Source organism: Mirounga angustirostris, unplaced genomic scaffold (assembly GCF_029215605.1).
Source record: "Mirounga angustirostris isolate CCGP_5_RB_7025 unplaced genomic scaffold, mMirAng1.0.hap1 SCAF_2, whole genome shotgun sequence".
NCBI lineage: Eukaryota > Metazoa > Chordata > Mammalia > Carnivora > Phocidae > Mirounga > Mirounga angustirostris.
In genome coordinates, this window is record NW_026991710.1 from 16,371,956 (window position 1) to 16,386,091 (window position 14,136).

General features: G+C 38.5%; 1 protein-coding gene across 6 annotated transcripts in view; it reads left to right on the plus strand.

Annotated features, from left to right (window-relative positions):
• Nucleotides 1-14,136, plus strand: part of SLIT2 (slit guidance ligand 2) — a 365,106-nt gene that overhangs the window by 332,202 nt on the left and 18,768 nt on the right. For all 6 annotated transcript variants that reach the window (XR_010409316.1, XR_010409317.1, XM_045881403.3 and 3 more), the window contains 4 exons: nt 6,560-6,653; nt 11,796-11,933; nt 12,042-12,282; nt 13,885-14,015. Coding sequence is in view for 4 of the 6 variants with exons in the window: in XM_045881403.3 (XP_045737359.1) it covers nt 6,560-6,653; nt 11,796-11,933; nt 12,042-12,282; nt 13,885-14,015 (604 nt within the window). In the remaining 2 variants the exon portion in view is untranslated. The remainder of the gene's footprint in view (nt 1-6,559; nt 6,654-11,795; nt 11,934-12,041; nt 12,283-13,884; nt 14,016-14,136) is intronic.

Here is a 14,136-nt window from a genome sequence, read left to right on the forward strand (position 1 = left end):
CATCACAAATTCCCACAAATTTTGTTTCCTAAACATCTCTCCAGGCCATTCATCTCATCTACCATCACCCGAGTGCAAGCTGAGTCATCTGTCATGTCCATTTTTATCTGCCCTTCTGTAGTCCATCCTTCAATGGAGCCAGAATGTTCTTTTCAAATGAGATTATACCATTATCTTTTCAAAGTGCAGATATCATCTGATCATCCCCCAACTTAAAAACCCTTCCATGGTACCCATTGCCTATGGAGTAAAGACCTTCTACCACATGGCCCCTGCCAACCTCTGTGGCCTTCTCTGCTACCTTGCTTCCCCAGGCTCACTGCCAGTCTGTCAGAGCTAAGATTTTTCCATGCATACCGCCTCCTGCACAGAGACTCTGCCACTGCTCTGCACTCCCCCTTCACCTTCACCTCCCAGTCTCACTTCTTCTGAAACACTTCCAGCAGGGTCTGTCCCCCTCCTAGAGCACCAGGACATCTTCTACTTAGCCTCTATCACACAAGCAATTTTATGGTTACTTTAGAAATTATTGACTAATATCTCTCCCCTCTCCCTTTCATGTATGAGCTCCAGGAGAATACGAGTATCATTTTGTCGTTGTAGTCACAGTTCACCATTTTACTCCTAGCATTAGCACAAGTCCTCGTACAGAGTTGACACTCACAGTGTATGGTGATGTTAAAAATCTGATTTGTTACCATCATCATTAGAAAAAGCTATAGGGGTGCCTGGGTGGCTCAGTCATTAAGCGTCTGCCTCAGCCCAGGTCATGATCCCAGAGTCCTGGGATCAAGTCCCACTTTAGGCTCCCAGTTCAGCGGGGAACCTGTTTCTCCCTCTGACCCTCTCCCCTCTCATGATGTTTCTCACTCTCTCTCTCTCTCAAATAAATAAAGAAAATCTTTAAAAAAAAAAAAGCTATAGGGAGATCACTCCATATGGTATCATGGAAGAAGTTCGTGGAATAGTTCTGAAACTACTTCAGTAAGTTTGGTAAATAAGAAATGTAAACAAAAGGATAAGTTAAGATGCCAGAAATATAAATGCAGATAAAAGGAAGGGCCCCCCTAAGAAGGAAGGAACATTAAGATCAGCTAGGTTCATAGATCTGAAATGAAGCAGGAGGCAAGGCCAATGCCAACTGCAGGTACCCTTTACCATAACAACCATTGAAATGCATTGGGATTTCTGCCTCATTTGTGAGCTCTGCCTCACGGTATCACAACTTCAGAGGGTTCTGGGCATATGCTGACACTTTGTTCTTACCACTGAATGCAATAATGTTTTGTGCAGCTCAGGGTGATGCTCCCTCTGCTAACTTCCTGTCTACATTATCCATCTTTGTAGAAGCTTCTTCCCCTTTTTTTTTTTTAAATATTTTTTAGAGCCACAGTTGACCTTGCACAACTTCCATTCCTGAAGATAATTTTACCAATGTAGAATTGGGGCCCACGACAACAACAACAACAACAAAAATAGTTCACTTTCCTGCAACCAAGTCACTGTTTTATACAGAATAAGTCACAGAAGGCCATTTTAAACAATAACTCAGCAACCCAAATATCATTTCACCCATTAAGAATACTTACTCCCCAGGATCTCTATGCTGGCTCACCCCTCACTCCAAACAGAGCATTAATTCTGATGATCTTGCTTCTACTGTTCCACCTACAAGGTGACCGTAACATTTATCATTCAAATCAGGGCATCTGTGTGAGTGCATGGGACACTACTGATAATTACCTTGAGACAACAGATAAAAACCAGGACAGTCCTGAGCAAGCCAGGATATGTGGGCACATGACCATTATATAAAATTCTTCAGAAAAATCACATTTACAGGTGTTCAGTAAGTAGCGATCATATTTCCTCCTCAAGAGTGGGCTTTGAGGAGCCATTCCCTTTTAGAGAAGAAGGCATCACTCTTGCCTTGCTCCCTCACAGTTCATACTAATATCACTGTGGAACTTGTCTATTTCCAAGCCCACTCTCTGCTATGCTTACCTGATAGATACAATCAGGAGGAAGTGATCCAAGAACTAGATGTCACTTTCTTACAAAAAAGACACCTGTGGTGAAGATGTGATACCTTTTCTTCACAAGTTATAGCAGATCATTCACTAGCCTTTGTTATTCTGAAGAAATAATCGTAGGCTTCCTGTTGGACCATTTTCCATTTCTTCTCCAAAACATAGATCTCTCTCTCCCCCTCGCTCTCTCACACACACACACACACACACACACACACACATCTTTTTTTTAATTCTCGCAAAAAAATAAAATAAAATAAAAGGAAAAGAAAAAAGCTTAAAACTCCAAGCATAAGGCGAAATCACACTGGGAACTTCTAAGGGTATAGAGCTGAAAGCAAATAAAAACTAGGATTTCCTGGGATTTAACAGAGTGGGTTGGAGCTAAATTATGGAATCAGTGTTTGTCTGGACCCCTGTCTCTTGAGGGGTTCATGGGCACTGAAATTTAACCAGTATTCAACTACATTGCCCTTAACCACTCCAGTGAGCTGACTTATCTTTCCTGCTGCCATGTTAAAAATATAAAGACCTGCTTACAGGATAATCGATTATAACATTAACCATGTATAGTAGAATAAAGAACATTTCCACCTTTCCTTTCTATCAGCTCATACTTTATTATCTCAGGAAGGAAGCTAGACCCAGATGATACTGTCTCAGGCAGGCCTTGGACCATCAAAAGCTCAAATACAGTTGCCTTATTTCCTATTATTCTCCCCTGACTTTTTTTTCACTAATTTGGTACTAGCTGTAACTACATATATACACAAGAAAGAAAGAAAGAAAGAAAGAGAGAGAAAAAAATAGAAAGAAAGAAGAAGAAAGGAAGGAAGGAAGAAGAGAGAGAGAAAGAAAGAAAAAAGTAGAAAAAAGAAGAAAGAAAGAAAGGAAGAAAGAAAGAAAGAAAGAAAAAGAAAAGGAAGGAAGGAGGGAGGGGGAGGGAGGGAGAAAGAAAAGAAGGAAGAAAGATTGCATAATGTTCACTCAATATTGTGAATTTTAGGAGAAATTTTTCAATAGTAACTAAAAGCATGTGAGTGAATGACTGTTAGTGAATTTTATTTCTATTCTTCATGGAAAACCAATGCAGCTTTCAAATATCCAAACTTTCTTGACTGGTTGAGAAGTAGATATAAATAAAGTTCTCCATTCATCTGTGGAGCTTTCTACAATTCCCATCTTATATTGAGCTCTTGAGTTTCACCACTGTGGGACAGTATTTGAACTTTAAAATCTGCCTTCCCCCAAATACAGCAGAATCCAATATAATTCAAAAACATTAAAGAAATAGTCCAGTGAAAACATTTGTTTTAATAATTGGCCAGAGAAAATTTAAAGTAATATTTAAAGGAAAGTTATAAGCTATTTATTATTAAGATGGGTGGTTAATTATTAGGCAAAAATTAAACAAAAATATCTAAATGCTAAAATGAGATCCAAGTTGAATATAGGTCAATAGGATAGAGCTCTAGTATCTTTTTTCAATAACTATCATTTTAGTATGTCATAAGATCATACTTTATAGAGTTATGAAGACAAATATGCCCTAGAATACTGCTCTCAGTGATCTTCGAGTCAAAGAAAGGGAATGAGGTAAATGCCATAATATCCATGACATCCAAAAGAATGCAGCCCTATTACCTTTCCTTATTAAATGGTTCTCATGAACATTAAGTGACTCTATATTTGTATAATGTTTAAAACTATCTGATATATAGTAGTAAACACTATACAAATATTTATTAAGTCAATAAATACATACATACAATATGTGTGCCATAAGATAGGCACAGGCAAACATGAAAATTGTAGATTGATATAAAAATTGTAGATTGATAACAAATGGTTGAAAAGATCCAGGAAGGTTTCATAAAGAAGGGATATATAATGGGTAGAAAAACTGACAACAGAACTTATTAAAGTTACTAAAACAAAAGGAAACACCATTAGTCCAGACATGAACTTGAGATAAATTCGTAAAATCATAAATAGACATAGGAGATGAGTATAGCTTGCAAGATTTGGCTTTAGAAGTGAATTAGGCAGTAATGGGATGTAGAGGATGCTTTTGTAACATTTGTTAGTATTGTAATATTTGGTGACACTTAAAGGGAGACAAATCCTTTTTGAAGTAATCAACCAATCTTAACCAGAGTCAAATGTGTAGCTATGTATTGGTAACAAAGAACTATCATACATGACTTCAGCAATGGTTAATATTGCTGCTTTGCTATTCTTATAAGATAAATTCCTTATAAAATAAGGAATACCTATTTTATAAGAAATATTATATACTTATTTTATAAGGAAAAGCTATCAGTAGGTTTTTTTTTGTGGTTTTTTGTTTGTTTTTTGCATTCAAATTAGCATGTTTAGTGCTCGCTTCGGCAGCACATATACAAATTAGCATGTTTAGTCTTAAAGCTGTTGACTAAAGAACGGTCAATCTGTTTAGCCAACAGTTTCATAGAACCATCTCCTTTCTCACTCCTTTCCACATCAAGTTTATGGAGAAACACCTAATGGAAAATAAAGGGTCAACTCTAATTTCTTCCCTTAGAGATGAATTTCTCTTTCTATGTTGTATCTCCAGCTCAGACTCTCTACTGGTTGACTGGGAGCTGATTGAGGGCAGAGTCCATTACACCTGCCCCTGTAGCCTCAGAATCTAGCCCAGCATCATACAGTAAATCCTTAACAAACTGTGGCTTAGGTCGGCTTGATTGGATTGGATCGAGTTGGGTTAGATTGGATTGGATCCAAGTGAATAAGATGTCAAACATTTCCCTTGTTCTTATAATTTTTAAAACAATTTCTTATTTGGGTATAGAGTGAAAAATACATAGAGTATTTTTATCTATTATATATCTTAAATGGTCCCTCTCTATCATCAGTTATTACAAGCTCCTTTGTCTATAGACTACTGTAAAAAGCCTGTATCCAACCGATTAGATTTGATTAGAAAACTAAATATGAATTCATCATGGTAGGCTGATAAATTATAATGAATGAATTCCATCAAGGGGTATTACTTAAAGTAAAACTAATTGAAAGTGAAAAGCTTTAAATAAATGCTGTTTAAAAATAGCTTATCATGTAGATGTTGTTAAAACCTTGTTGTATCACAAATCTAGAGATGCAGATAGCCTTCTTGAAGAAATATATGAGACTTTTGGTGTAATTAGTTCGCTTTAAGAGACAGAAAAAAAACCTAACTTACCATACACCAAACTGATAGAATAACTGAGTACATTTACATATTTGCATCATGGATACAGATCTTGAAGTATAAATAATATGCCACATTGAGTTGCTAAGCAACTCTTTCTACCAGGTAGCAAAGTTTTTCCTTAAAAGGACAGTCTTACAACAAAGGAATGAGCTGCAAACTCCTGATTTTTAACCAATACTGTTTAAATCCACACACCTTGAATGAATGAAAATTCTAATAGTTCCTTGTAAATGAACAGCTCGGTGTAGCTCTGTCACTTTATTCATTCATTTACTATATATAACACAATTAAAAAGTGATTTAGAGCTAAGGTAGCAAAGGGGGAACTTTTAAATTTTATATCTTTCTAGTTATTATCTCACACAATGATTGGGAAAGTCTCACTGAAAATCATATTTGGCCTAACACAAAATAGACCATATTATTTGTAACTGAAGACATTTCTTAAGAGGTTTCCAGATACATAATTCAACATAGAGTGTCTAGAATCTGCATGGTTATGCTTTCAGCTCTCATGTATTGATAAAATTTATTCTTTATGAGCTAGGTGATACTCGGGGGGGGGAGTGTATGTCCTTTATTCCCATTGATTCTCCTTTTGCTGTTTTCTATCTTAGTGGATATAACTAAGGAGTATTCTGTTGAATTGTTGCAATTAAGTCATAAGGGGGAAACAAAGCCTTTTTCTTCCAGACTTTATAAGACCTTGGAGACTATGAAGATATGAGGATTGTTTTTCCAAATGTAAAACAACAGGATAGGCAAGACATAAAGTTGTACCTACCAAATGATTTTATTTATGTCACATTCAGAAACAGACACAATTAATATTTGGTCCAGTTAAGATAGTTACTTACCCTTGGGGTCAGACTTCTGGGATGCTGGTGAATGGTGTGTGTCTGGATGTGGATGCTGGTTACATGAGTGGGGTGAGTTTGTGAGTATTCACTAGCTATTCATTTATCCTTGGGGTATATGCTATACCTCAATAAAAAAGCCCAAATCACCATAAATAAAACAACAGAAATGAAAAGCATTCAGATTTCCTTTTCCTCATTCCAATAGTATATTCTAAAGGGGCTCATATTAGTTACAAACCACAATAGTTGTGTTGTCCCAAATCATAAGCCTGGTTAGCAGCATAACCAGCATTTTGGATCTTCTGCTTCCCTATCTTGTGATTTATTTTTTTCCCAGTCACAAGCTGTGCTAACTTCTGAGGCCCATGACAGCCTGCTGGCAGGAAGCCTGTTAACCTTTCCCTGTGAACTAACACTGTTTGCCATGTTAACAGGCGAGTTGTGTGAGGAGAAGCTGGACTTCTGTGCCCAGGAACTGAACCCCTGCCAACACGACTCCAAGTGCATCCTGATGCCAAAGGGATTTAAGTAAGTCAGAACTGTCTGGGGCTCACAATGCGGGACACTGTTTTTCTTCAGGGAACTGTCTTCCTCACCTTCCTTTTAGGACCTCACTTCACACCTTTGCTCAGGATGAAAGGAACATCCTCCAGTGTCAGTGGCATTTTTATAAACGTTCCTATACAGCATGGACTTTTTTCTTCTTTTTTTTAGTACAGGAAAGAAAATAAAAGACAGCATTTCCATTTGTTTCCTGGCTCTTCCTGGGAAGTCATGCATAAAATAAAGTAGCCTTTGACTGTGTTTACTTAAATGTATTTGAAAGCCAAATAAATTTGTAATATATACTAGGTGCTTAATTATCTGAATGTGAGTTTGTGGTAAGTAGGAAGTTTAATTGAAAGAAACTGAGATTTTTTTGGCCAGCACCAATTCTTAACTATCCAAGGTGAGGAAGGTGGAGGGACCGACCGTATGTCCCAGGATGCCCAGGGACAGTCCCAGTTTATGCTTATTGTCTCAGCATTGTTATTAATAGTACCCCTTTCACCTTACATTTGTCTTGTGTGGGATGATAGAGCAGTCATTCTAGATAGAGGGCTCCCTCAAGTAAACCCAGAACTTTAAAATTACTTATTTTTCCTCCTCAGTAATCTTCCTGAAATATGTTTGGTATCAAATTAAATTATTCCTTTGCCACAATCCTGAAATAGTTTAAGGGTCTATCAACAGCAACTTCTCTTCTTAGAGTGGACAGTAGTTTAGAGATCATCTGGTCCAAATTCTTCATTTTAAACATGAGGAAAACAGGACCCAGACAGGTTGGTGGCTGTCCAAAGATCTCAAGGTTATTCATTGGCAGACGTGGGAGCTGGGTTTTCTATTTCCCAGTTGGGTGATTTTTCGAATACAGGTTACCTCTAAGATGTTTTGTAGTTTATTAACATTACTGTTGGTTTGTTATAGAAGGTAAGTTGGATTCTCAGGAATGGCACAACTGGGTTCAAGAGTGGAGATGTACTCATATCAGACAACTAGCAAATACAATGATTTTTTTCTTTTACCCAGTATTGATTGAGCACCTACCATGGGTCAGGGTACGTGGTAATACTACCATCTTATGTAGTGTTTTATAGCTATTCACATTCACATACTTTATCTTCTCAGTGAAATGACCCAGGCATAATTGCCATAGGATTCAAAGAATTAAAGATTGCTTGGGAGGGGAACAGTTTTATAAGATGGGAATTGAGCTGGAACTCTAACATTTTGATAGTTGTCCACAGATTATCAGATACTCTAAGTTGAATGGGAGGTAGGGTCAGTATCTCCAGACCTGCTTTTCAGAGATCAATCTGAATAAAATGCTTATTCTCATTTTATTTACAGAATATTTTTTATTCACTTTGGTTTAAAATATGGTTTTAGAATATGCAAACATAGTTCTAGAATATACAAATACAGGGGTGCCTGGGTGGCTCAGTCGGTTAAGCTCCAACTCTTGGTTTCAGCTCAGGTCATGATCTCACAGTGGTGGGATGGAGCCTGGCGTCAGGCTCTGGACTCAGCATGGAGTCTTCTCTCCCTCTCCCTCCCTCCCTCCCTCTTTCCCTCTCTCTCAAATAAATAAAATCTTAAAAAAAAAAAAGAATAAACAAATATAGTTCAGTACCCACTGATTCCATTTGATACCTTATTGAAAAAGAAAAGAATATCTTTGATTCTACTTTCCATTATATTTTAGTTTACAACCCTATGCAAAAACCGGAGGTCTTATTGAAATATTTATTTATACAAGATTCTGCATTGCATTTTGTTCATCCAAGTACTGTACGTAAATTATTTTAACTCCTAACATCTTTGATCTGCCCACAATTGAATTTAGCAAAATGAAAATCCACCACTTACCAAAAAAAGAAAGAAAGAAAGAAAGAAAGAAAGAAAGAAAGAAAGAAAGAAAGAAAGAAAGAAGGAAAAAGAAAAAAAAGGAAAAGCCACCACTTACATACATAACAAATATTATCATTTCTCAGAAAAATTCATCAGGAAAGCAAGTGGTTTTCCAGAACTGCTTATCTGCCATGCACATGCCACAGGGCTTTGTGCATCATAATTATAAGATAAAGAATCTGTAGGACTTAAAGGAAACTATTAAAAAGTAAGGGAGTTTGTCTTCAAAAAGACTACTCCTTAATTCAGTATCTTCTCTTTACCATCGATTAAATTACACACACAGAAGTGCATCTTACTGGCCTTTGGGCAAGCTGATTTGGACACCCATTATTTTCAGCAATAACTTATGAGCTTGTTTTATAGCTGTATTAGTTTAGCAGAACGCAGGTAAAGTCACGGTGTATGCTGTTACTCTCATATTATAAGCAACTGCACATTTTGAGAGAGGGAGTTGCAAAAAAGAAAATGGGCTTAAAACCCAAAACTATATGAAGCTGCTAAAGAAACCTCTACTGACAAATGTTGTTTGGACAAACTGTACTGTTTCTTCAAATTCATTTTCTTATTACTAAGCTAACAGAGCTGGTTTTACTTTTCTTGCTTTATTATATACCTCATAAATCTCCTAAATTACTTTGAGATATTTTTAGATCGTGATTTGCCATAAGCAGTATTTTCAAGCATGCATCTTTCTTAGTCAGCTGTTGGGCTTTTCCACCGAATAACTTATACTTTTTGCTTTCTTCCTCACTCCTTGGCAGATAATAGAGTTGAGGGAGTGGGAGAGGTTTTATTGATAATACAAACCTTAAGGAATTCTTAATTAAATATTTTCTTCTGTTTTGAAATTTGATCTGAGGAGTAAGAGAAAGACAAAAAAAAAATGGTGGTCATAACGTGACTCCAAGTTCTAATGGGCTTGAAAAATAGTATTTGTTGAGAAGAGAATATAAAATAGCTCTTAGCCACTGGTGGTAAGTGTGTGGTTCTCTTATCTTTTACTTTGATTTCTTTTCTCAGATAAATAATTCAGAGTGTTTCAAAGCATTTCTTCTTTCTTTTAATGCCTGGCATTTCAGTGGTTCTGCTCACATTAACATTGATGGAAGCTCTCTCCCCAGACTTTGTCCATCTATTTGAGGACGTATATGGCCACTTAAGATCCATTTAACTTCAGATGTGTTGTTTACTTTGCTGTGTTATGATTTAGTATTAAAACCACTGGCTCTCGAGCAAGCATGCTTCTGCAGTGAGCTCATTTTATTTCCTAATTCATACATGCAGAGCTGAAAGTCTATTCTCCTTAGAGGCTATATACCCCCATTTATTTTAATTCATCAGCCCTCTGGTAACTCTTAAATCCTGATTTTGCATTTTTCAGAGAAAACCCTTGGTGTTCAGTAATGTCCACGTTCACTTCAGCATTTTTAATTATCCTCGTTCATTTAAATCCTAATGGCTTTGAAATAGAAAACTGGAAAATGAGTCAAGACTAAACCACAAAGACTTTTATAGAATTATAAAGACTTAATAGAATTATTGTTTAAATCCTTACCATTTATTGATCATGCATTATATATCAAACCACTATACTGAGTCTTTTATAGATAGTGTTTTATTTAATCTTTTAACAAACCCATGAGATGAAAATTATTTTGTACCGTGAGGAAGATATGAACACCTAGGTTTAAGTAAAGTTAGTCAGGATTGCATAAATGTAGAGATGAAGCCAGGATATAAACCCAGTTCTGTGTAACTGCAAAGTCCAGATTCTATAAGGCTTTAAATAAACTGTAGGTTCCTGGTTTGTTTGTTTTTCTAGAGTCAGTGAGCCCTCTCTTAAACCCCAAACAGAAATGCTCATGGAAGCCCAACATGTAAAACTAATAAATCCAACAGGAGAGTGTTGCAGGAGAAAGGAGGGAAGCAGGAAGCTGCCAAAAGCCTCCTTCCCTTCTCTGGTCCCTTATCGCTCCTCAGAGCATCCTTTGAAAACCACTGCACCTGACACACTGCTTTTTCCTCCAGCAACTATAAAGTGCTTCACCCTTCAGTGGTTAGAAATCCAGGCTCTCTTGCCAGATTGCTTGGGTTTCCTACCTGGCTGTGACACTTACAAGTTGAATGCCCTTGGGTAAGGTCCTTAACCAGTTTGTCCTTCATTTCCCTCATATGTCAAGTGAAATAGTGGACCCTGAAGAAGGATTCAATGAATCCATGACCCTGGAGAAGGATTCAGTGAATCCATGTATGCCAAGTGGTTAGAACAGGGCATGGCACGGAGGACGCGCTCCAAGAACGCCAGGTGTATATTATCTCTGGTTCTTCACCATCAATGCGGCTGGGACCCCTTCTTCCCTTCTGCCCCTAGAGTAAACAAACAAGCTCAGAGCTGTCAGTGGAATTGACCCCAGGAATTTTTTAATTTTTTTCCCTGTCCTACTCCATTAGGTCAGCCCAGCTCTGACATAATGATTATCTGGATTCATTATGAATTAGGGTGTCCAATGTTGACATAAATTTTTTTCATAAAATTCTATTTTATTCCAATACATCCCTTCTCTATGAGAAAACAAAAACATTAATTATTTTTAAAATATGTTTAATATTCTTAGTAAATTTTACAACATAGCATTTTTTTTTTTTTTTTTTTTTGGTTTCCACTGTTCAAAGGAATCAGAGCAAATGAAAACAGAGAACACTGTAGGCAAAAAGAGTGGGGACAGAGGGAGGGAGGGGAGAGAGGATAGAGGAGGGAAGGAGGGAGAGGAAGGGAAGGAAGGTGGAGGAGGGGGGAAGGAAGAGGAAGGGAGGAGGGAAGCAGAAAAGCAAACATGATAGGGAGAAGGAAAGAAGGAAGGATGGGTGGGAAGGAGGGATACAGGTGCAATTCTGTGCTCATTGGGATTGTGGATGTTCACTATCATCAGAGTCCTAACCATCCCTCCGAAAGATCACAGTGAGAAATCATGGAATAACTTTTCTAGGCATCCATTAATTTCAGGGCTCTATCAGTCTGTTCACGTGAGTTTTGCATTTTTTGCTTTCATTTTCACTTATTTGTATCGAAGTATAGTTGACACACAATGCTACAGTGGTTTTAGGTGTACTCAATAAGTTTGTAAAGACAGTGCCTATTTTTCTAGATGAAATGCACCCCTTTTACTTACTTTGGCTCAGTTGGGTGTGAAACTATTTACATGCTTGCTCAAACAGGTGCGACTGCACACCAGGATATGTGGGTGAGCACTGCGACATTGACTTTGATGACTGCCAAGATCACAAGTGTAGAAACGGAGCCCACTGCACGGATGCAGTGAATGGCTATACGTGCATCTGCCCCGAAGGTTACAGGTAAAAGTAGAAACAGAGGTTTGTATTTAGAGTTCAGTCTCACAGAAAGGCTTCAGCTCATCTCGGCAATTAAGTAAAAACAATGTGCTATTGCTCTGTTTTCTTTAGTGGCCTGTTCTGTGAATTTTCTCCACCCATGGTCCTCCCTCGAACCAGCCCCTGTGATAACTTTGATTGTCAGAATGGAGCCCAGTGCATTATCAGGATAAATGAGCCCATCTGCCAGTGTTTGCCGGGCTACCAGGGAGAGAAGTGTGAAAAGTTGGTCAGCGTGAATTTTGTCAACAAAGAGTCTTATCTTCAAATTCCTTCAGCCAAGGTCCGGCCTCAAACAAACATCACCCTACAGGTAAGCTGTGCCCCCAGGAGCAAGAGCTGATTTCATCCTAAACCACCTTCAACTTCAAATCATCAACATCAATGGTAGTTCATGAGTGATTCTTTCTTAAAGAGACAGTTACCATCCTCATAACACAAAGAAAATGCTCTCTGTGTGAAAAGCTCTAGTTATTCTTCTCTCCAACATTTGTGTTTTTCAAAACTACAGGGGAACCAGGTATTTTTATTCACTACTTGATTGTGAAACACAGAGAGAACAACAAAACATGTTTTGTGCTCTGGTGAATGGGGCAGGGGCTCTGCAAGGGGTGGGGGCTTTTCTTAGGAGACCTGCAGGTAAGGAGAGCACAGATGAGACCACACCTTGACAAAATATTCAGCCAGCGCCTTTGAACTCTTTACACAGAACCTTTAAGAAGTGACATGAGAGGGGCACCTGGGTGGCTCAGTTGGTTAGGTGACTGCCTTCGGCTCAGGTCATGATCCTGGAGTCCCGGGATCGAGTCCCGCATCGGGATCCCTGCTCAGCAGGGAGCCTGCTTCTCCCTCTGACCCTCCCCCCTCTCATGTGCTTGCTCTCTCTCATTCTCTCTAAAATAAATAAATAAAATCTTAAAAAAAAAAAAAAAGAAGTGACATGAGGGCACCTAGGTGGCTCAGTCTCTTAAGCGTCTGCCTTCAGCTCAAGTCATGATCCCAGGGTCCTGGGATTGAGCCTGCTCAGCCAGGAGTCTGCTTCTCCCTCTGTTTCTCTGTTCCTCCCCCCGGCTTTGGTTCTCTCGCTCACTCTCTTTCTCTCTCAAATAAAAAATCTTAAAAAAAAAAAAGTGACATGAATTGAACAAACTCAAATGTTATTTTAAGACTTTTCACCAAGTCACCTGTCCCTTTGAGCAAGTTAGTCAGACCCGTGCCGAGGAGGTGAGACTAGATGAGGAGTTATGAATTCAGGACACATGGGGCATATTGGGGCTGCATGTTTTTTTTTCTTTTTAATCTGGTAAGAAAAATATTTTAATGTATTTTGAATTCAAATGACTTTAGCAGATTTCCTATAGATGCCACCCCTTATTTGGTTTACCCTGACACCCCAGTGTCATGAGGAATGGGACTCAGGAAGACAGGTAGGCTTTCTTTAAAAAGCCTGTCTCCCTCCCTTCCAACATTTGCCTCACCAGATTGTTACAAGAAGTACCTAGCGGGGTTCAGGTGTAAGTCCCAATTTTTAACAAATTGGTCCTTTAAAAGCCCAAAAAGGCCAAAAAGCCGGAGAAAAACAGAGATTTTCCCCTGTTCATGCCCTCACAGTGACGAATAGGAGCAAAAAGACCAGGTAAATGAAAACCTCCAGCAGAGAAAGTTTTAGGTACGTCCCAAGGTGTTTCCTTAAGTATCTGTTACTGGTTTTGTTTTTTAGTTCTTTATGAACTTATCGCATCAAAATAACTTAGGAACAGGTCACCTTTCAAGTCCTCATTTCCGTCTGCCTTGCATTATTACTTTCTCACAGCATAAGGGAAAAATCAGCTAAGAGTAAAAACCCTGCACTGAGCAGTCTGGCTGCTTTTTGGTGACTGTGCATCCTGCTAACATCAGGGTTACTTCCTACCAGATTGCCACAGATGAAGACAGCGGAATTCTCCTGTATAAGGGCGACAAGGACCATATTGCCGTCGAATTGTACCGGGGACGGGTCCGCGCGAGCTATGACACCGGCTCACACCCGGCTTCTGCCATTTACAGGTGAAGGTCTCTCAGTTACTGGTAGAGGTGAAAAGCGGTTCAGTGAGAAGCCATGGCTCCTCTGTTATTCTGTAATGGCGAGCGGAGGGAATAATTGGGCCATAGCAGCCGTTATGATAAG